This window comes from Siniperca chuatsi, linkage group LG15 (assembly GCF_020085105.1).
Source record: "Siniperca chuatsi isolate FFG_IHB_CAS linkage group LG15, ASM2008510v1, whole genome shotgun sequence".
NCBI classification, from domain to species: Eukaryota; Metazoa; Chordata; class Actinopteri; order Centrarchiformes; family Sinipercidae; genus Siniperca; species Siniperca chuatsi.
Genome location: NC_058056.1, coordinates 17,032,565 through 17,054,948, shown reverse-complemented (window position 1 = coordinate 17,054,948; position 22,384 = coordinate 17,032,565). Strand labels below are relative to the sequence as shown.

At 40.4% G+C, this 22,384-nt stretch overlaps 1 protein-coding gene and 1 long non-coding RNA gene across 10 annotated transcripts in view; both read right to left on the bottom strand.

The window, feature by feature from the left end:
* rps6ka1 (ribosomal protein S6 kinase a, polypeptide 1) overlaps positions 1–22,384 on the bottom strand; it is a 51,183-nt gene that overhangs the window by 13,997 nt on the left and 14,802 nt on the right. For 4 of the 9 annotated variants that reach the window (XM_044166943.1, XM_044166942.1, XM_044166944.1 and 1 more), the window contains one exon: positions 635–688. The exons of 3 other annotated variants lie outside the window; for them this stretch is intronic. In XM_044166943.1, the coding sequence (XP_044022878.1) occupies positions 635–688 (54 nt within the window). Of the gene's footprint in view, positions 1–634; positions 689–2,067; positions 2,440–22,384 lie in introns of those variants that run through there. 2 more of the 9 variants (XM_044166949.1, XM_044166952.1) reach the window with 2 other exon arrangements.
* On the bottom strand, positions 11,601–22,379 carry LOC122861903. Its single transcript, XR_006374596.1, has 3 exons — positions 22,133–22,379; positions 21,815–21,866; positions 11,601–20,899 (listed from the first exon to the last, which is right to left on the bottom strand). It is a non-coding gene; the product is annotated as an uncharacterized LOC122861903 (long non-coding RNA).

Below are 22,384 nucleotides of genomic sequence, written 5' to 3'. Positions count from 1 at the left end.
AACTAAAGCGCTTGTCTGCTGCCTCGATTGAAAAATCATACATGTCACAACATATGTTTCTGTGCTATCTCTAGGTCACTTCCCTTTGCCCACAATTCAGAGTAGAAGCTGGCGTGGAGGTAGGCAGAGAGAGGATGAGGTGTCCCTTCTCAGTGTCACCACTGTAGAGACGACTCACTTGCCTGCGGATGACAGAGATTTTCCTGTCTCTGGCCAGGCATGTCCCACTCTTCCCTCTCATACTATTCTATTCCTGCGAATCCTGTCTCTTAAAACAGCTCTCACCGGTCCTAAAGTGCCCTCTCACTCTTTTTCTTTCCTCTATCTCTCACTTTATTGCTCCGTATACAGCAAATACGTCTCGAGCTGTCAGCAGACCTACTTTTCACAAACATCTAATTACACTGCACTGCAGGCCATACTCGGGAAAAGGTTGATTTGAACAATTTTTTTTGCGATTGGGGAATTCAATACCAAGAGAACAAAAATACAAAAGTGGGTTAGCCTGAAGTGGATAAAATGCAGAGATGTTACTGTAAGCAAGAGTAAGCTTGAGTGTGTTTGCTGAGTAAAGGAGGAGCTGCAGATTTGCCTGATTTACAGCAGCTGTACAGTAGACATGGTCAGAGCTTACCTGGGCTCTAATATTGGCAAAGTCCCTCTCTATCCAGGTGATATGAGACTTGTTCTAGTGGGGGAGGATGGTTGTGTTGGAAAGTTAACATAGGTTACAGAGAACATACTTTTGCATTAAGTCAATTTCAATACAAACTGAAAAAATACAGATGTACTGGACACAAATGCACAAGTATCCTTGCGGATACAACACACTCACACACACACAGAGGGGGGTAGATAATAATAACAATAATATATTTTTTTAATTTATATAGCACTTTTTAAACCACATAGTTACAAAGTGCTTCACAGACAAAATAACAAGACACATACAAAAACAAGTACACATACATACATACACACAAACAAATACATATGCATGATACATAGACAGAATTAAAGCACACGACCAAAAACTAAACAAAACTAAAGACAAGACAGGGAATATTTATGAAAAGGCTAACCTATAAAAATTAGTTTTCAGCGGCCGTTTAAAGCAAACCACAGATTCAGCAGATCTGATGGAATGGGAAAGGCTGTTCCAAAGTTTGGGAGCAACAACTGCAAAAGCACGGGGAACAGATAAAAGGCCTTGATCAGATGATCGGAGAGGCCGACAGCTGGAATAGGGGCTCAACAATTCTGCTATATATGCAGACGTCAATCAATCGACGTCTGTATCAATACAGGCTAGAGAGGACTGAGTAATGTAAATAAAGAGGGAGCTGCAGTAGTCTAAATGAGAAAAGATTAAGGAATGTACAAGAAGTTCTGTGTAGGATGATGATTGCCACAGTAGAGACAGGAAACCTCTCTTCCCTCCTAGTTCTCACTTCCTCTTTTCTTGAACCAATCTCACTTCCTTCCTGCTCGATAATTTAAAACACGTTTCTGCTAGCAGCGGGGAGCTGTATTTCCCAGCATAACTGCTGCTCAGAGAAATTTTTTATTTCACCAAACTTATCTGACTGATCACACATGAAGGTGCTGGCAATATCTAAAATCTAAAGTATCCAGAAATGAGCGAATGCAGACAACACTCTGTACTCATTTGACAGTTTAATGGTGTCGTTTGAACGTACTGCACATGGTCTCCAGACCGTGTTAAACTAAAATTAGTTCATTGTTTAAGAATTTAATGGCCTCGGCACATGTGTTTTAGGGTTAGTGGAGGTAGAAGTTAAACACATCCTCCTTTGTTTCCTTGCACTTCACAGCTGAGAAGATGGCAGCTCAGCATCACATTCACCCGCACAAAGGAAACCCCTTCCTCTCCTCCCAAAATATCACACCACACACACACACACACACGGCTGCCTGAAGCTTCGGGCAAAGTCCCCAGTCCCCATCACATCCATCACCCCGGCACCACCCACACTCACAGAGACACTCACTTCACATCGCCTGGAAGTTAATGACAAAACACACATGAAAAAAGCAGCCACTTGCCTCTCGTGTGCGGGTTTTGGTGCGGAATATGAGCCTCCACATGTCTGTGTCCAGATACTTCCATGTCACTGGCATCAGTGAGTCTCTGTGACACTCACTGTCTTACAAATACACAGCCTCCGTGTCAGAGTTAGCTCACATTGTTTGTATGCAATACCACAATGACAGTGATACAATCTGCACAAACATCAAAATGGGAAGTGAAGTGATGCATATAAGCAGCAGACTGACTTGTTGGGGACAGAAATGGTTCCAGAGCGGCAGGAAGTTGCTCTTAGGAAGTGTTTTCTCATTGGGAGAAAAAAAAGCAGGGGCAGGGACAGTGACAGAGGAAGACAGAGAAAAGACACTGTTGCAGGAGCACAGAGCAGTCTACTCAACTGCTTTACACACTTTGATGTGAAGTTGAACAAAACAGATGCATTTGCATAAATAGGCACTCTGTATGATTACACAAGCTTCCGTTGGCAACCACAGGCTTTCCCAGAGAAGGGGAAGAAACTGATTGGATGCTGATGCATGCTTGACAAGAATCTGGGAGATTATTGAGAAAAGGAATGCAATAAACCTTTCATGACAAGGTTCCTGAAATGGTGTTTTTTCACTATCATATCAAAGCTAAAACAAACTTACCAAATGCATCGGTTGTTATTAGAAGTTGTATTTGAGGCGGCACTTACACCGTCAGTAACTTGTGTCTCTCTGACAGCTAGAAAGTAGACGTACCTTCTGTCAGACCAACATGGTGTAATGCTCTATGGTAAACACAAGGGGCCAGTGCAGGTCTACAGCCAGGCCAGTGGCCAGTGCTCCAAATAAGAGTGTTCTAAGATAGGAGCTTTAACCAAGTAAGGGCATGTTCACATTGTTAGCTCATGTCTTTTCCAAATCTCACTGTTGGTTCTGACATCAATTAAAACAAAAAAGTGGGATAGAGAGGGAGCATGTGGGAGGTGACAGAGGCTGGCCTGCTGCTCAAAAACTGTCCAATCACAGCAGCAAAGGTCAAACAGGTTTAATTGTCTCAAAGCAGTACACTGGAGCCCCAACAGCCTCGATATGACAATGGGGATTAGAAGACCCATAAAAAAAATAGATGTGGTAAAGGAGAGACAAACAGAGAAAGAGAGCAAGCGCTGTCAAAATGGCATGAACAGTAGAGAACAAGTTACAAGTTTGAAGGCAGTGAGCTAGTTGAAAAGCACAAGACAATTACAGTATTTGTCTCTGTGTCTCTCGCAGTAGCCTCTCCTCTTTCCTCGAAAATGGAGCAGCGGCACCTGCAAGTTTTCAAATGCATGACAGCTCTGACTGCTGGAACAGAGAGGAGCAGAAAAACAGAGAAACGTCCAGAGTGGGAGACGGCATAAATGACTAGTGTGCATGGAGGGAGGCAGAGTAGTCTAAACATCCATCCAACCGACCGTGGTTCACTCTCATTACTGTGAAAACAAATGACATGACTACAATGTCTACAATAGACTTGACGTGAGCACACACACACACACACACACACACACACACACGGGTAAAATACACTGCATAGGTACTCTGCAGCACTACTTAGACTATGACTGAGATTTTGTGATTACATTATTACAACTATTATATAACTATGGATCATTAATAAGAACACCTTTTTGAGTTTGGTTGTGTTTACTCTCCTCCAGTTACCCTTTTCATACCAAACACCCAGAGAGTATAACAGATGTCCAATAATCTTAGTAAGATGGTTTTGAGAGAGAATAGGTAGAAACAGCTAGCATGAACTGAGAAATGTATGTCTACAGCTCTAGAGTTTGACTATAGATATGCACTGGCGTAGGAATATCTAGTTTAGAGTTACCAAAAGAAGTTTGTGCTTCTTTGTGTATGATTGTCCATACACTTTGTGCGTGAGTGACTGCTGGCAGGCACCCAAATTTGTCAGGTGAAGACAGGAATGTCTCTCTGTTATTAACAGTCTGAAACTCTGTCCTCTCTCCAACTTCATCAACTTTGAAGGCGGGTACCAAAGAGTGCTGCTATATTTTGGAGGGCAGGGCTGACTCATTCATTCAAGTAGTTTCTTTCCCATTCATTATCTTCTATTTGTTTTTCTTTCCTTTGATGAACAGGCTGTTTCTGCAACACACCTTCTTTCCACTTTCCATCTGTCCACCTTCATTCAGTCCTTTCCCCCTGTCCCATACATTCTTTCACTTTCTCATTTTGCCCTCTAGCAACACCTGCTGTGACAGCCATGACTGACAGGCCGGTACAAAAAAGGAGAGAGGTGGAAGGAGAGAAGGAAGGACTGGGAAGATGCAGTGCTGCAGATGGACATTTACCCAGTACCAATGCAATCGTCAGACATCTCTTCAAGGTGCTTTTATACTAGCTTAGCCTGGGGCTAAAAAGGTCATGTTCAAGCTGGCAGACCAAACCAAAGGCTCATCCAGAACAAAGAACTAGCAGCCCAGCAATGACTTGTAGTCTTAATCCCTCACTACTTAACGTGATTATCTCTGTTTTTGCCAGTGCGGCTGCTGTTATCCCACAGAAGATGAGAGGCAAGAGCTTCAGCTATAGTACATCATTTTTAAATTGTAGAATAAGAAACTGATTCTGTGTGTGGGGGGGTACACACACACACACTAAAGAGTATAACATGACAATTCATGACATGAGACAATGACTTCTTTTTGTGGAGTCAGTGCTCCCTTTAGCGCATTACATCATAACACAAAAAAACAAAAACAAAACAGAAATGCAGTTATGGATGAAAATAATGAAAAAGTCATTAGGTTTGGTGAGTGGTTTATGACTAGTCACAGGTTGTCTGTCACTGTTGAGAGGTAACATGTTTTGACACTTGGTTTTGGATGGTTAATAATCATCCTTTAGCCATCTGTCCCATCTGCTCATCCAATTATATCCATGGCATCCACAAACAAACCAAAACACACAAGTTTTGTACCAGACCCCACCGCACCAAATGGCATCATTGAATGACACAAGCAAATGTTTAGTCAGCAAGGAGTCTCGGCTGGCTAGTTTTATATCAAATGCCATTGACAAATTAAAGGTGGGTGCTACAGGAAATGTACCAGAGGTAGCACAGGATTAGCACAGATGCTCCAGGAAATCCTGTGTTGGCATCTGTAATATTAATAGCACAAGCACGGATAGCAGTAAGATGATAGGCAGTTCAGCGCTGGGCCAGATGACATGAGGCCATAATGGCCTTGTGTAATATCCACAGTGGCAGCAATGGTCAATAAATGAATAAATAAATAAATAAAAGGAGGGACAGAAATGGAAGTAAGAGAGAACAAAAGAGAGGGATAGAGAGATAAGTGGGAGAGATAGATGAGACAGAGGAAGAGAAGAAAGAGTGGATGCTGGTAATATAAACAATGAGGTCATCGGAGTTAAAGCTAAGCTGGCAGAGAATGCAGTGGGAATGTGTAGCACTCTACATCGTCATGCACAGAATACAGAGTACACCCCATAAACACACAAACAATAACATCGCCTGAGCTTTTCATCACTCCTCTCTAATTTCTCTGTCATCACGTAACCATTCCCACTCTCATAGTTCAAACTCTTCACACCAGCCAGAGCAGTCTAAAATAGCAGCTTCAGATCTCCGTCAGTACTTCCTGCTTCCTCCCTCTCGTGGTTCTCCTGTTTCTTTAAATATGAACCTAACCACTTGCCAAAAACGCACACTCAAAACACACAAACATATAAATCCCAATACTGGTGTATGCATCCTTCCTGTCTTAAACTATTGATAACCTTGTTCCACAACATGTCCGACTATAAGACTTATTCACATATGAACTCCTGCACACTTAAGAAGAAAAAAGTCGTGGCAAATATTTAACCAGCCTGGCACTGCCACCCAGGAAGCCACACCTTCATTCTTCTCCAATGAGGCCAGATAAGTTCCAACTATCCTTCCTGTTTGAATTTACACTTCACTATAATGTCCACCATTTCAGGCCAAGATGTCACTGTATATTCTGGGCACCTGCTGCATGCTCTGGTGAAAAATCCCGATGGAATATAAATGGATTTTAGGGTGTAGGATGGATTTAAATTGAGAAAACATGAGCATGTAAAAGGTTCACTTACGGATACAGTCCAGGTCCTCAAGGTTTTAAGAAAAAGTGAATTGTCTCCCCTTACTTCATTAAAAAACCCATTGTGGTAGTTTGCAATCTGTTAATGGCTTTTGATGGCTAAAAAGGAAGAACCATATAATTCTTAATGATAATTAATTGTATGTTTGTAGCTACAATCCAAATTTAATATCTGAGCAGGATAAGATGAGATTTTAATTAACTATTTCACACTGAAACCTTCATGACACAAGGGATGTATTTATTTGAATTGCATTAATGCTGTATTCATTGCCTTCTTGGCCACTTGGGGGCAGCAGAAAATGCTGTAAACACAACATCGAAATATAAAGCTGATATGGCAAATGTGTTAGCAAACAGTTGCTCATTTACACATCACAGAGTAACATTATCATTCATTTGGAGTTGTGTTTCTGCCCATTTGACAAATGTAAGTCCAATATTCACTATCTTTTTATCTCTGTTTTGGTCTCCAGGAAATATCTAGATCTTCAGCTGCTAAACGATCCACTATGTTCACCAGCTAGTCGCTAATTCTGTCTGTCTGCTGTTACTGGTAACTTACACTGGATTTATCAAAGCTTGTTATCTGAAAACAGCTGCCAGTTAGGTTGAGGGCTGTACAACCAAAACAATGAGCTGAAAGAAGCTGAAATGCTCCATAGAGCTGAGGGGCACTGCAGAGTTGAATGAATTCTCAGTGGGTTCATCACTTTGAGCAACTAATTATACATTACACATAGTCATTTGATCCATTGTTAATATAAAGATATGGATTTGTGCAGCTTTAACTCAAAAATAAGATTTTCTTCTTAGTGTAATTGAATAAAATATGTAATAAAACAGAAAGACAAAAGAAGCAAAAATCAACATGTTTGTGAAGATCACTGTAGTTGCTAAATTGAGTTTAGAATTAAAAGAGTGAATGAAGATGACTTTTCTACTTGCCAGAGCTGCTGGAAATATGACAGATGGGGCTGGTACATCCAAAAGTTACCAGCCTTTGGTTGGCTGGTAAACATTTGGAGCCCTGCCTTTGGCCATGTCAGACTATGTTAAATCATTGTGAATGAAATTCCTCCTGAAGCCCATTTTTCCATTAAAGTTCTGTATCCTTACACTCAACACACAGTTAAGTTAAGACAAGTAAGTGTGCTGCTACTGACACAAAGAGTAAATTCATTGTTGAAGTTGACAATCAGGTGTCAGTATTACATCGAGATGTCTTCATCTAGGGGAGAATAAATAGATCTGTGGTTTCAGTTACTCATTTGTAAATAGATTAAACTATAAAATATGGTGTTAATGGAATTTTGCATTTCCTATACTGCATATGACACTGTTGCCATGGCAACAAAGGTCAAAGGTTATATGCTCCTGGGGGCAACACTTCAAACTGCTGAGAAAGAGAAACAGATAAGAGAGGGGGGGAAAGAAGAATGAAAAACAGAAACAGACAGAATACACAATTGCAAGACTTTTAACCTGGAAAGATAAACCATCAAATGGAAATATAAAAAAGAATGCAGCAGAGGTTTTATTAAATCAAGAGAAAGAAGGGGGAGAGCAGACAGAACAAACACCATCAGCATCCATATTAATAAGAACTATAAAGGATGAGAGCAACTGGTCGGGACATTTTCCTTGATCGAGGAGAGGAGGGAGAAGCATGAAACTATGGCAACTGTGTTTTCTCCGTCTCCATCTCCCAGCATCCTCTTTGTAAGACAAGAGGCAAGGCCATACACCAACCACACAGGAAACATTTTTTAGATGATGCTTCCAGGTAACATTTGCCAGCCTCCATCTTCACAAATAGAGCACTTTTGTGCCTTCTAACTCTACTTCAATGTGTAATTTGATGCCAGAATCCTCCCCACACCACCCATGCTGCATGAGAATTCATTTATCTATGTTTATTTGGAAGTAATATATTATGATGGCCTTTAAAAGGTTGGCAACATAGCTTATGACTCTAATATCAGAGACCTTTCAGAAAACACAGACTTATCTATAAGACAATGCACACACACACACTGGATGATTAATGGGGCTGACTCCCTGTCAGAGTAGGCCTGTGTAATCACTACTGTACTAGTGTCTGTGTGTGTGTGAGAGAGAAACTAAGTGTATGTTTGTGTGCATATGGGTTTTAAGCCAAACTTATATATGAATGAAAATCCCTATAAGAAGCGTGTGTATTCGAGTTATCATAAACCTTTTTGCTCCTTGCAGCACAAGTTGCAATCGGGGCTTAGCGATGGCAAGGACACCGTAACCATGACAACTAGGCCCATAGCAGCCATGAATGGATGGAGGAGGGGATGAAGTGAGTAGATGGATGGATCATGAGTCTGAGGGGCATCTGGTTCAAGTCTAGTAGGTTTTTAGTGTGTTCTGGGATGGTGAATCCCACTGATATTTGGACTTGACATGTGCAGTGCACACACACACACACACACACACACACACACACACACACACACACACACACACACACAGTCCCTGCTGCATCCATTCACAAAACATTCTTTGGTTGTGTCCTATGAATTTTTCATTCATATATCAACATCAGTCTGGCCTAATGCACTCTTACACACATTATGGCACTGTGAAATTATTCTAAAAAGGGAAATACTGGTTTCATACAAGCTAGGTTTTATTTTTGTAATTTTGATTTCCTGGTTCAGCTTTGACCTGAACAAAAAAAAAAAAAAGTTTCAGTGGTTTCCGTCCCTTTGCCACGGAGCAGCAAGGGAAGAATATGATTTGGTGAAATAAGTTGAATAATAATATATAACTTCATAAACTATGTGTGTGGTAATTACACTGCCTATCTCTGCTGAATCTTCCCTCATCACTGCTGGGCCACAAGAACAGTGTCGATAACAGTCTTGTGTTTCTGGAAATGTTGGGTTTTGTTGTAGCGATGTCGCCATGTATCGGCCGTGACTTTGGTAAGTACAATGTTATAACAGATAAAAATGATGGCCATACTTCAATAAACCAATACTTATGACTTCAATAAACCTGAATCTTCCTTTAATGATCACTTGTAGCAAAATGAATCCTTTGAGAGGATCTGAAAAACTGTTGGAGATATAAAAGATAGTTTAACAGCATCCAATGAAACAGACAGCAGTGAGGTGAACTATTATAGCTGATGGGCAAGAAGAGGGAGAGAGAGTAACAGAGGTTATATTGTATACAATAGAATCCAAAGATTTAGAGCCCCCTTCTAGCACAGAGGCAGGCTGGGTAATTGGACTGTAAACCATCTCCCAGCCTGTGTGTGTGTGTGTGTGTGTGTTTGCGTGCCAAACAGCACCGCAAGCCACCTAAACTGCTGCTGCCATTAACATCAGTTTCTGTTGATGATAAACTCAGATAAGAGGATACCCGCTTGACAGACACTTCAATCAAATGTTACACCCCCCCAACACACAGACACACAGACACACACACACACACACACACACACACCAAGCTGCGCAGACACATTACTAACAATCAGTGATTTACTTCCTCCAAGCACTACTGCACATGCATGTTAAAATGCACACACACACACCACACACCCCTCCTGGGCCTGCAGAGGCAATCATACTGTAACAAGGTCTGTTCGCTACTGCAAAGAATAAGGAGCCATTTTAATTTGTGTTAAAAACCTTCTGGAGAGGCTCAATTAATGTGCTGCATAAACACAACTCTCTGACTCATACTTGATAAGATGTGAATGATGGTTTGTGTGCGGGCTTTTGTTTGCGTGTGCCTGCATGTAGATAAGCCTAGGTAATAGATTTTTTTGATTGTTACCAGAAGATTGTGTGCGTGCGTGTGTGCGCGTGTCAGAGCAAAGTACGTCCGGCTTACGCAATGAAGCTGATTTTCCATTCCACACTTGTTAACTGACTAACTTGCCATGTAAGAGTAGGAACACTAAGAGTTGTTTATACATAACAGATGAACCAAACATGGTTCAGATTATTCACTGAAAGCTATTGATTTGACGAACGCCATTCAATCAGGCATCACAATGACAAACATCCTTTTTTGCAAGACTTTGTGTGACCTTGCAGAAAAACTAGCATTCATCTGACAAAAATGTTTTCAGTCCAAGTTGATTTAAGGCTGTCCTCACCTTTGAGAACTTCACAGAAAGTAAGAGAAGTTTAGCTCAGAAACCTTACAAGAACAAAAGCGAACAGGATAAAACGGGGCAGAACAGTCAAGGACACCTGCTTCACAAATCGTTAAATAGCCGGGTTTTATCTGGACTACAAGACATAATGATGAATTAGACTTTAGAAGGAGTGCTGAGGAGCAGTGATGGAAGATAAAGGGAAGAGAAGAAGAGGATGCTGTACTGAAATGTACAGAGTAAAATGATGAGGGGCAGTGAGAGGGAGACCATGAAAGACGGCATCTTCAAGCTTCAGTGCTTTTTCTAATATAGGAGGTAGGTGGTTGTGTGTGTGTGTGTGTGTGTGTGTGTGTGTGTGTGTGTGTGTGTGTGTGTGTGTGTGTGTGTGTGTGTGTGTGTGTGCGTGCGTGCGTGTGCGTGCTTATATCCCTGTGGAGACTTTAAACTGAATGCACACTAACCCATGGGGACTTGTGTCACCGTGGGGACAAAAATTGAGGTCCCCACGGGTAGAGACTGGTTTTTGAGGGTTAAGACTTGGTTTTAGGGTACAGGTTACAATTAGGTTAGGATTAGAGTTAGAGTTAGGTGTATGTGTGTGTGTGTGTGTATGTGTGGTGTGTATATATAAATGTGCGTCATCAGGGTTCCCTCCCTGTCGTCATCTAAAGTGCTGGCTGGAACACCAGAGTCCACTCAGTGTGCCACTTTGACAGAATCCAGAGGCTGTTTCCACTTGTATTTATCGCCGTGATTGTTATCGTCTGATCAAACGAGAATTAAAGGCAATAACTGGCAGGTCTGGTTGTTCCTTGCCATCCTGCTCATGAAATAATCAAATGAGCCAGACCTCGCTGCCTTTGAAACTGACACATTCAATCCCATTATCATGTGTGATGTACTGTAAGTAGATTGAGATGGGGAAAGTACCACCAAAACAGATCAAGAGTATGGAAAAGAAAAGAGACACAGTGGACATATTCAGGTCATAATGTCAAGTCTTCATGATCAGATCTTAAACATGTAATTGAAATGACAATGGCCGCCATTGCCATATACAATAGCAGACTGATATGTTCACAGCAATTTCATAATCACAACCTACAAAGCAAAAAAAAAAAAAAAAAGAATAATAAAAAGAGATAATTCTAGGGCTACAACTAACGACTATTTTCATCACTGATTAATCGATTAATCAATTTGTTCATAAAATATAAGCTAATAATGAAAAATGGCCAACTTCCAGGATTTCCTGTTTTTGTCCATTTTTCCTGTTTTGGCATTTTTGCTTGAAAAATGACTCAAGCAATTAATCGATTAGGAAAACAGGTGCAGATTAATTTTCTGTCAATCGACTAATCCTTTCAGGTGTAGATAATACACATCTCATCAATATTACCAAATGAGTGTCTTGTTTCATTTGAGAACAGATAGAAATGTATTTAAATCACACAGAATAGCAGAACTAATCTGTAAAACGATAATAAAATGGTAAAGCAACAAAATGAACAGGAACAAATATACAGGATATACAGGAACAAAACGTGTATTTCTACCATACAGAATATAGTTCAAATATTCTAAATTACTATGTTAGCATTTTCCATGCAAAGTGAAAGTTGCTCCCTGTAATCAAAGTTTTTTCACACTGTATTAACATTTTTTTGTGCACCAAGATACATGCAAATATGAAGAAAAATATTTTGAATTCTTAAGTGCTTCTGAACACACTCATTCTTCATGAAAAACACTTGGGCTAATATAAAAAAAATAAATAGAGTCAAACATCTGAGTTTCTATAAAAAGGACTTTCACCTCTTTTCAGTAAACACAATAACTGGGCAAACAATCATGTGGCCACTAAATCATATTTCAGACCAACTCACTGCCAATCACTTAAAAAGCTCTTCCACAGTTTAATGTCTTCTGCTGCAGCACAGATGCTGCGAGGAGGACTGTAATTAACTTCCGTAGAGGCAATGTACTTCGGATAAACAGTACCTCTCTGTACAACACAACCCTCGGCAGTGGCGATTCTCAAAGAGAAAAGTCTTTTGGTTGGTTGAAATTTTATGGGTGAGCCTTCATCAACTCCACTGTCACAAATACAGAATTGGTATACATATTTACACTGTTATATAAGTTTATACTAGTTGCTGCTGTTCGAGGAGAGAAAAAAACAAAAGCAAACTTCTTGCACTGATTTATTCAACCTCTCTTTTCTCATAAAGGTCACTTGTTTTGAAAGAGGGGACCCTTCAAATCCTGGCTTTGCCTCTCAAAGCCTTGAGCTACTTTTTGAATTTAGTATTGGACTTTGAGATCAACCTCCAGGATGTGGCTTATTTGTGCAGTATAGACATTAGCAGAATGTCAGTGAGAACTATCAAAGCTTGTCGACACAGAGATGGCACTCGTGATATCTGCCATCTTCAGAGACGCTTCATGAGCTGAACGGTTTCTTGAACACAAACTTGACCATGTTTTGTGGTATCAGCTTCAACAAACAACATTCTTATCTTGACAAGATTATCATCACAATTTCATCCTCTAAAATCAATATTAGAGTGAGTTCTAGTGCTCATGTTTATAATATATATAATTATAACATTCCAACAGACGCAGTATATTTGCTCTCCTCTCAAGCAGAAAGTGATACACAAGTGTGATTATGTATTCACTCCGATTCCTATCAGTCATTTCCCTCTTCGTTAGTGCCTCTACATCAAAATATCTTGTTTATATCTATTCGCTATAATCAGTGTGAGTAATAAAACGCTGGCTGCTTAGTATACTGTTCAAGGACCTTGCAAATGCAAGATGATAGAAAATATAAGTCTTTAGGGCCTGTGTTGATATTCTGGCCTAAAAGAGGAGGAGAAAAGAACACAGTATGTGATGCCTGTGAGGTTTCCAATCTCAAAGCAATCTCTGTCCTATAAGTTGTTTAAAAGCATTACCATATTTTGTTTTGTGAGGCAAATATTACTGTCTAGCAATCTTATCCCCCTTCTATTGATGTAAAATACAACTACAGTGAATTTTTCTTCTCCGACCATTGTAAGGATTTTCTCTCTATTGCACTTTTACTTTCTTAATCCAGCCTGACACAACCCCAGAACTCCTGTGGCCTGAAGTGACACTGGAGTCCATCAACCGCTGTTTTTTCCAGCTCATTTGCTCAGGTTGTGACAACAAGGCTGACTTCCTAGGCTCTGTGAAATGACCAGCAAAGAGGTAAAGGGTGGAGAGAGAGAAGGGCTCTGCCAATCCCTCTGGTAGGACAAATCTCATTTCAAGGTTCTTAATGTGCACAGTTATTCTGAGTGGTCTGATTGCAGAATAGTTATTTTCTATTATTTCCACTGGTAGATGATGGGCCATCATTGTAGTCCATGATGATGACTGGCATTCATGTGCAAATCAAGTTAAATTGAGGTGTGTTGACACCCATTTATGGTTAATTGTTGGCATGGACACCAGGCTTATGCACATGTACATAAAGCTTTACAATGGAAGTGGAACACAATGTGAGCAGGGTTTTATTACTTGAAAAAAATACTGTATAGGCATATTTACAATTTAAAGCATACAGACTTTTATTCTTGAATCTGCAAATTTGTATATATCCTTCTCTGTGTGTATCCTCACACATAAGAGTCTGAGATTGTACTGATACAATACTTCTGCACTACCTAAATAATTCCAAGATCCCTCTCTTTGGCTTATGCTGCGTTTATAGACTTTCACTTTGATCTAAGATTTAGATATTCAGACTGCACCACAAGAGGAGGCTTTAATCTCTAAATCGAAGTTTATGGAAGCATAATCCTCTGACATTTCATCAAAATAAGACTGATATTTTGTGTGTATATGAACAGATTTTGCGTTGCCCTGCCAATACTTGGTCCCTGCATGCTCGCCCTTTGGTGGATCTTTTATTAACAGCTCACTGCTCATTACTGTGATAGCTAACTAGCAGCTAATCACACACCCAGGAAATGAAAGGAGGCGCTGAGTTATGAAGGGTAATAATGAATGTTACCAAGGGAGGAAAAGGAGACAAAGAAAAAAGTGAGTCTGCAAAGAGCAATAAGCTCTGTCAACTCCGAGTCTAGCACATAATCCTGCTCAACAGTCATTTAAGAGCTTTGTTAACTGTCTAAGTCATGTTAGAACAGGAAGGCAGTAGACTATAACACATCTAGGAGCGAGAAAGGATGAGCAGTCTAACAGAAGCAAACATTCTTGTGTTAGAGGCAGACAGACAAATCCTGCACACTGTTTGTGTCTCTGCCACATCTGGGTGCTGTGTGTGTGTGTGTGTGGCTGTAGGCCGCCTCCTAGGTGTCCTGTCACAAAGTGTGATCTAAGACAATGCTGTCAAACTAAGGAATGATTTAATGACAGACCTGTCAACAAAACAATGCTATAAAATTACAAACCCTAGAGCTCACACCCTGCTTACTATTCTTACTGGCTGTCAGGGTGTGAGTGACCAATGTCACCTCTGAGTCTGTGCCCTGTTCAATCAAAGTCACATTTTTTAGGGAAACAAACAAACAAACAAACAAACAAACACACACACACACACAAACACACACACACAGAAACCCCTCCAAAATGATTTACACGGCTCACAGCTAGACATAAATAAATCCGGCCAGCTGCAATATTTTAGGGTTTATTTTGGCAACAGGAAGACCAAACCGAGGACATGGTATTTTTGAATCCATACATACATACATACATACATACATACAAGTTCAACTGAGTTGACCCATAGCATGTGCACTGACTAGACAATAATACATTATGTGCATGTTAGGCTACATCCTGAAGCTCAAAGTGATATAATCTGTCACAGACAGCTCTATTCTCTTTACCTCCAACCCCTCTCTCCCTTTCACAACCCCTCCCTCTAACCCTGCAGTGGAATGTGAAGTGTTTAGCTTCATCAAGCTCCAAGGCATGTCCAAACCTTGTTAATACAGGCCTCTGCTCACTGGGGATCACAGCCAAGCAGATGCTATAATAATGTACTCCTCTGGCAAGATTTCCCACTCCCCTGCAAGATGGTGACCAGGTTTTCTAAGAAATGTTTGACACAGTACAGCTCAACAGCCATCCTCTGTCCTGATCATCATTCCTTCAATAAAGTTTTATTGTATTTATTTAACCTTTAATAAGCTTGCAAAGGCCCACTGGGCATGAACGCCCTTTTTCAGCAATATCCTGTTGCACAGCCGTCCAGTTATGCACATTCCCACCTCCAGAGCACATATTGGACAATTGAAATTACTGGAGGTTGAGTCGCTCGCACATGGATGTTGAAATTTGCAGACCAAATATTCTTACGCTGGGCTCAAATCCAGATATTTTGAAGTAAACTGATCTAGGATCACAGGTCAGATATGATCATCATAGTATTTGCTAAAACGTCTTGGCATTCGTTGGAAATTGGCAAACAAGAGCAGCAGATGGTTGAGGAGTAGTACCATATTCAGATAGTAATTCAGGTTATTTATTAAACACAAGAAAACTGATGTAAGCATTTTACGTTGCACTCTTCAGCTATCTGGCATTGGATGTAGGCTGAAAAAATGCTAAGATTTGTTGCAACACAACATCCTGGTGTGAAAATGAACTTCAGAAGAAGTTTGAGGCAAAATCACACACCTCTACTGTCTTATGCACATGCCCAGTTTCTTCACATAAATCCTAGTATTAGTCAGTAAAATCTGAGGGGGCAAGGAGGTGATGCGTCCCATCAAGATGTAAAATGCAAACAGCCCCTGCAGGGATGCGAGACAGCTAAAGCAGAAAGAGAGGAATAGAGGAAGAGACACGAAACTTAGAAGGTAGAAAAGAAATTATTCTGTCTTCTCTGTCTTTCTGCCCTTGGGCCCTCTGAGGAGAGTACAGTGAATTTACCAGATAGAAAGCCCTCAAAGGAGCTATACTTGCAGTATGCCTACTAAGGAGAATGCTCCCCATAACAGACACATACAGAAAAGATGGGAGAAGACAAGCAGGAAGCAAACCCTGCAGACTTCCGGTTAAGAAATAGACATTTTTGGAAAATATGCTTAATTGCTTTCTTGCTGAGAGTTCGATGAGAAGATTGAGACCACTCTTTCCAGCAAATATGAAGCTGCAGCCAGCAGCCGGTTAGCTTGGTTTAGCTTAAAGACTGGGGGAAACAGTTAGACTGGTTCTGTTCAAAATTAACACAATCTGCCTACCAGCACCTTTAAAGCTCACTAATTAACATGTAATATCTCGTTTGTTTAATACATACATAAATACAACATACATACATACAAAAACCGAAGCGCAAAAACAGAAGTTGCAGTTTTACGGTGGGTTACTTAATGGACAGGCTAGGTGTTTGTCCTGGTTTCCAGGCTTTATGCTAAGCTAAGCTAAGCTAACTGTCTGTTGGCTGGAGCTTCATATTCAGTGTACAAGGGTGGTATCAATCTCCACATCTAACTCTTGGCATGAAAGCGAATAAAACACAAAAGTCAAAAATTTACTGTCTTACACTTTTTTCTTTGTCTCTCCTTCCATCTCCCCCACTTGTTTTACTCTCACATGAATCCAGGCATAATGCACAAACACACATACACACAAAAGTACGCACTGGATGCTCTTGCAGCAGCTGCCACAGCAGTGATGTGCAGGGTTAATTCCTCACCAATGTGACTTCCAGAGCATTATCTCCAAGTTCATCTTCTGCATATAATATTAACTCCATCCAGGATTTCAAGATTACACACAGACTGATAATACAAGAATTGGAGAGGAGGGTTTAGTTTACCTCAGTGGAATATCTATACGTGTCTATATAGTGAGTGTTTAAGAAGGGGTTGGGGGGTAATGCCACATAAATCCAGTGCAAGGTTTGTGAAAGAGAGAGCAATTGCCATGCCTACAACATGTATGTTCACACGGAGAGGCTTATGGTTACACACACTGTGAGGCTACGCAGCCTTGGCTTTCCCATTTCCTGACTTGCCAGCCCTGCAGCGCTCAACGGTAGCCCAGAGGTCAAAAAGCTCATCATGTAAACTGCAATCCCTGCCTACAGACTCTCGCCACTGGTAAATATTTAATCAGTCCTGAAAACACTGCACCAAGGCTACACTGAGCCCTCCTTCTGATTAACACACACATGAACAGAAAGGCGAAGATGCACTGCATGTGGAAGCCTGCGGTTAGTGATCTAAGGATATAGACAGATTAGTCAGAGGTAGATTGGATCCCAATTCACAGATGGCTACATGAGTGTGTGTATGTGCATCTACTTCACACACACATCATTCCCAAGTGACCCAGAGTGTGTGTCTGAAGTGCTGAGTTAATTTGCCACTTCCTCCTGCATGCTAAGTCTTTCTCCAGTCACACAGCTCTGAACTGTGTGGCAGCGTTTGTGTCCACAGCTGACTGACTGGAGGGAGAACTATGCAGGGGGAGGCCTACTGTTTCCTCTCCTCTCTACACTTCTCTCTATACTCCGCTCCTGCAGTCCTCCTATGCCGTTTGCTCCTCCCTCCGCTCACTCTCTTTACAACTCCCTTGCTCCTGTCTCTCCTCCGCTGTGCCCTCTTGTCGCTCGGTCAGTGAAGCACAAATACCACTCGCTCAGCACCTAGCTGCAGTAAAAAGCCATTATCTACATTAGGGACTACACAAAATGTCACTGACACAAATGGAAAAGGCATTACCTCTTTCTGCTTACTGCCCTCAGGCTTGGTAGGTGGGAGTTCATACTGGAGTGGGAATCACACCAGCAAAAATAAGACAGACATAAAAGTAAAACACACAAAAGAAGCAATCATATGCTTATTATTATTTAGTGAACATTGCATATAGAAGCAAGTGACGTTCAACCAAAGATTTTTTGAGGATGAAACCCTCACCTTGTGTAATTGACAAAACGATCTCAATACTACAGCTGAAACAGCTAATCAATAAAAAAAAGCCACTTTTTTGATAATCAATCAATTGTTTCAGTCATTTTTCAAGCAAAAATGCCAACAACTGACTGGTTCCATCTTCTCAAATGTGAAGATTTGCTGCTTTTCTTCGTCTTATATGTTATAGTTATATGTTATAGTTAATGAAATATCTCTTAGTTTTGGACTGTTGGTTGGTGAAACAACCATTCTGAAGACATCAGTTTGGGCTTTGAGAAATTACAAGGGTTTATTTCACTACTTTTTGACATTCTATAGCCTAAATGATTAATGGGGAAAATTATCGGCAGCTTAATGAAAATAATTCCTTGCAGCCCTACTCTCTACAAAAGTGCTTTTAGTACCTGTTCTGAAGCTTTTAATCATATCACACGATCTTCATCAGCAGAGGGAGTCTGCTGTGCTGTCATGGAATTGTGGATGTCCAGTTATCCGAGCACATTAAGGAATTCTTGTCCTTAAAAAACATATTACCCAATCATGCATCATAAACAGGGCAATTTTGAGGACATCTCGGCCTTAAAAGCTTAAAAGTTGATAAAAGGTTTAATTAAATTCACCTACTGTAGACTTGAAAGGTAAGCGTAAGAAGTGTGTAGTATCCTTTTTCATGAATAGTTAGAGTTTTGTAGTTCTTGCAGGAGAAAACTAGTTTCAAACCAGTCCTACAGCATAATCCACTTCCATATCGTCCATCCATGTGCTCAGTTTGTTCCAGTTATATGTCACAATAATTAAAATGCCCAACACAGGCAAAACATGTCTATACCATTCCTATCTTAATCGTCATGCACAACCATGCTGAGCTGTCAACCTGATATTGACATCCCACCTTGCTACATTGAGGGACATTATTTCTCATGAATGTTTTGGTTTGGACCTGCAACATTATGCTCATAATGAGTAACACTACAATGGTTGTAGATGCTGCTTTGTGCTCCCCACTCTTATGTTTACAACAACTATAAAAGCTGTGTTCTCAGAAGGTGTCCTCCATTTACAGGAACATAGAAAATCAGGAGTTATCCAACTCTAACGCTTTTGCAAGCAGGGTTAGAATTGTCAACTCACACTCCTCACACTGCAGGAGTCTTACAACATCTCGAGGTGAGGGAATAATTGAATGTTGATGCAATAAAAAGTAAAAATCTATCATCTGTAACAATCTGTGGTAATAAAGCGCAAGGCTAACTGCTTTAATTGTCACTGTTGATCAAGCTCTAGCTAATTCAATATTTTCACAAAGAAATCAACTGAGATCGTGATTGTGCACTGACGTAAAGGCGAGCTGCTGTAACAAAGAGTTTCCCTTCGGGGATCAATAAAGTATTTCTGATTCTGAGATTTATGATGCATGATTGGGTAAAGTATAAAAAGTGAAATATCACTTGAATCTTTACTATGGACTGTCAGGAACCTATAAAAGTGACAGCCAACTTCTGATGCCATATTTAAAAAGGCCCAGAAACCTTTTTTCTCAATCAGCTTCATACTATGAGTGCTAGGCTCCTACAGTACATGGACACACAATTCTCTGCCAAAGTCTGAACAGTTTTAATTATTTCACATAGAGCTCAGTTAGAAAAAGGTGGTGTCATATACGCCCCTGCACCAATCAGGATTTAGCAACATTTGTATTAAAATCTGAAGACAGACGGTTGGTTGCTAATATTCCCAGGCCGCCAATCAAATCAAAGCACACCCACACAGTCCTGATGAAGTAGATTAGATGAGTCTGAGGATTTAGAATGACTAAAGATTTTTTTCCCCTCAAAATGTAACTTTAATGGCTGCTTATTTAGTCAAGAATAAATAGTGTTATAGAACCAGTGACTCAGCTTCACTAACAAGGCATAACACAATTACCAATGAGAGACTACTGTTACTTAATTTAGACCAAGCCTCATCAGTTCTGTAGTTTGCTGCATCTCCAGATCAAAAACTGCTCAGTTTCCCAAGAGTTCATGGCAATGTCTTTAAGTATCTTGCAATATCTTCACATAGGAGAAACAGCAAAACAAAATTGATGATGATACACCTGTAAAACAGTTGCCAACAGCAGCAACCAGATCAGAATATCATTGCAAGAGGTCCAAAGATGGCTGTTGTTCTGGTTCATGTCCTTATGTAAGGTCACTCTCTAAGGTCAATATATTTTCACTTCCTTTTGACAGTCCCGTGGTAGACAGCTGAACTCTCACCACGTATGGCGGGTTGGTTTTCTTTGTCAAAATCGCCTTTCTTTAGCACTTCTGTCTTGGAAACTGAGGCTGTCATATCCATTGTTTCAGCTTTTTGAACAAATCATTCTCCCAGGTATCCTCAAGGGCAAGGAAGTTGATGAGATTTGTTGCAAGATATTGGCCAATTTCCATACTTGTGTGGGAGCAGATCATTGTTAGCCTGGCTTATTGCCAGGGAGCAAATTGCTGGGGAATAACATCCCCCTGTGATGAGAGACTGTGATCAGATGAGTACCCTCTCAGGTGACTGTGCTCTGCTGTCTGATCATCCCATCATTACACCTCACCAGAGGCCATTTGTTGTTAACAGCTACTGTACTGTCACACCAGAATCTAAGCTGGGAAAAAGCCAAATAGAGAAAAGTGCAATAAAACAAGAAATAGTTTAGGTTTTGTCTTTTCACTTCTAATGCTGATACTTTCACTGGTGCTGAAATGACAAGTTGATTAATTGATTAGTTGACAGAAAATGAATCAACAATAATTTGGATCATCAATGAATAGTTCAAGTAGTTCATTGAGCAAGAACAATAAACATTCTCTGGTTCAAGCTTCTGTTGAAATGTGATAATTTGCTGTTTTTCTCTGTTTTGCTTAACTGTAAATTGAATATCTTTGGGTTTTAGATGAAACAAGAAGTTTGAAGAAAACATCTTGTGCTATCTGAACTTGTGATGGGTGGTTTTTCATTATGTTTCATAGACTAAAGCAGTGGTTTCCAACCTTTTTTGCTTGTGATCCCTTATAATAATTATAACCCTTCGTCAAAGGTCGCATGTCTGTTAAGTTGTGAGCAGTTCAATCAAAGAGTTACTTTCCCCTCACAGATTGTTTCATCTGAATAATTATTATAAGCATCAAGAAGTAAAACTATACAGTAAGTTCACATGAAAGAAGCAAAGATTAGAAAAAAGTCTGAAAAATGTTACTTTTTTGTGTATCAGAATTTAGTCAGTTCTTATTTCATACCATTGCAATCATCTCGCGACTCCTTAGATTAATTTCGTAATCTCTTGGGAAGCACTAGACTAAAGAATTAATAAATTAATCAAATGAAATAAAAAAAAATCGACAGACTTCTAAATAAAAAATGGAAATGAAAATTAGTTGCAGGCTTAGTCAGCACTATAGAACTTGATTTCTACCTTCCTCGTCCTAAAGTAGACAACAGAAACAACAGAAAAGGCACAAAAAAAAGAAAGAAAAGACAGTCACTGGGTTGAACAGTAGCCTGCCTGTGTGCCTTACCTGCTGCAGTCACCTTTACCTTTGCTCTTGCGATATTCACCAATTTTTACACCTATGTGTGTGTGTGTGTGTGTATGTGTGTGAGTGAGAGAGACAGGAGACAGAAGATGGCTCATTAGTGTGGATGTCTTCCCCAGGGGCAGAGGACTGACTTAACCTCACCGCCCCCAAACCCACACACACACACACACACACACACACACCTTAATGCAAAGGATACTGTTTTAAAGCCTATTTCAGGTTTTAACATTAGTTTAGCCAGCAAGGGCAGGCACTCTCTCCCTCCCTCTCAGTCGTTACCTTTACCCCCTCTCTCACCTCCCATTAGGTCTGCTGGAGCCAGGTAACTCCCATGGCTAGAGTAGATAACAGCAGCCATTATCAGATTCCCAGCCTTTAAACAGCAGCTCGGCATCGATCGCTATAGCGACTGGTTTCAACTCCCCTGCCTGCATGGTGCCAGAACGGTCTGGGGACGAGGTCTACCCCCATCCACGACAAAGGTGATCTGATGCCTCAGTGAGAGAATATTTTTTATAAAGTTATTAAAAGACTGCTGACTTAATCTCA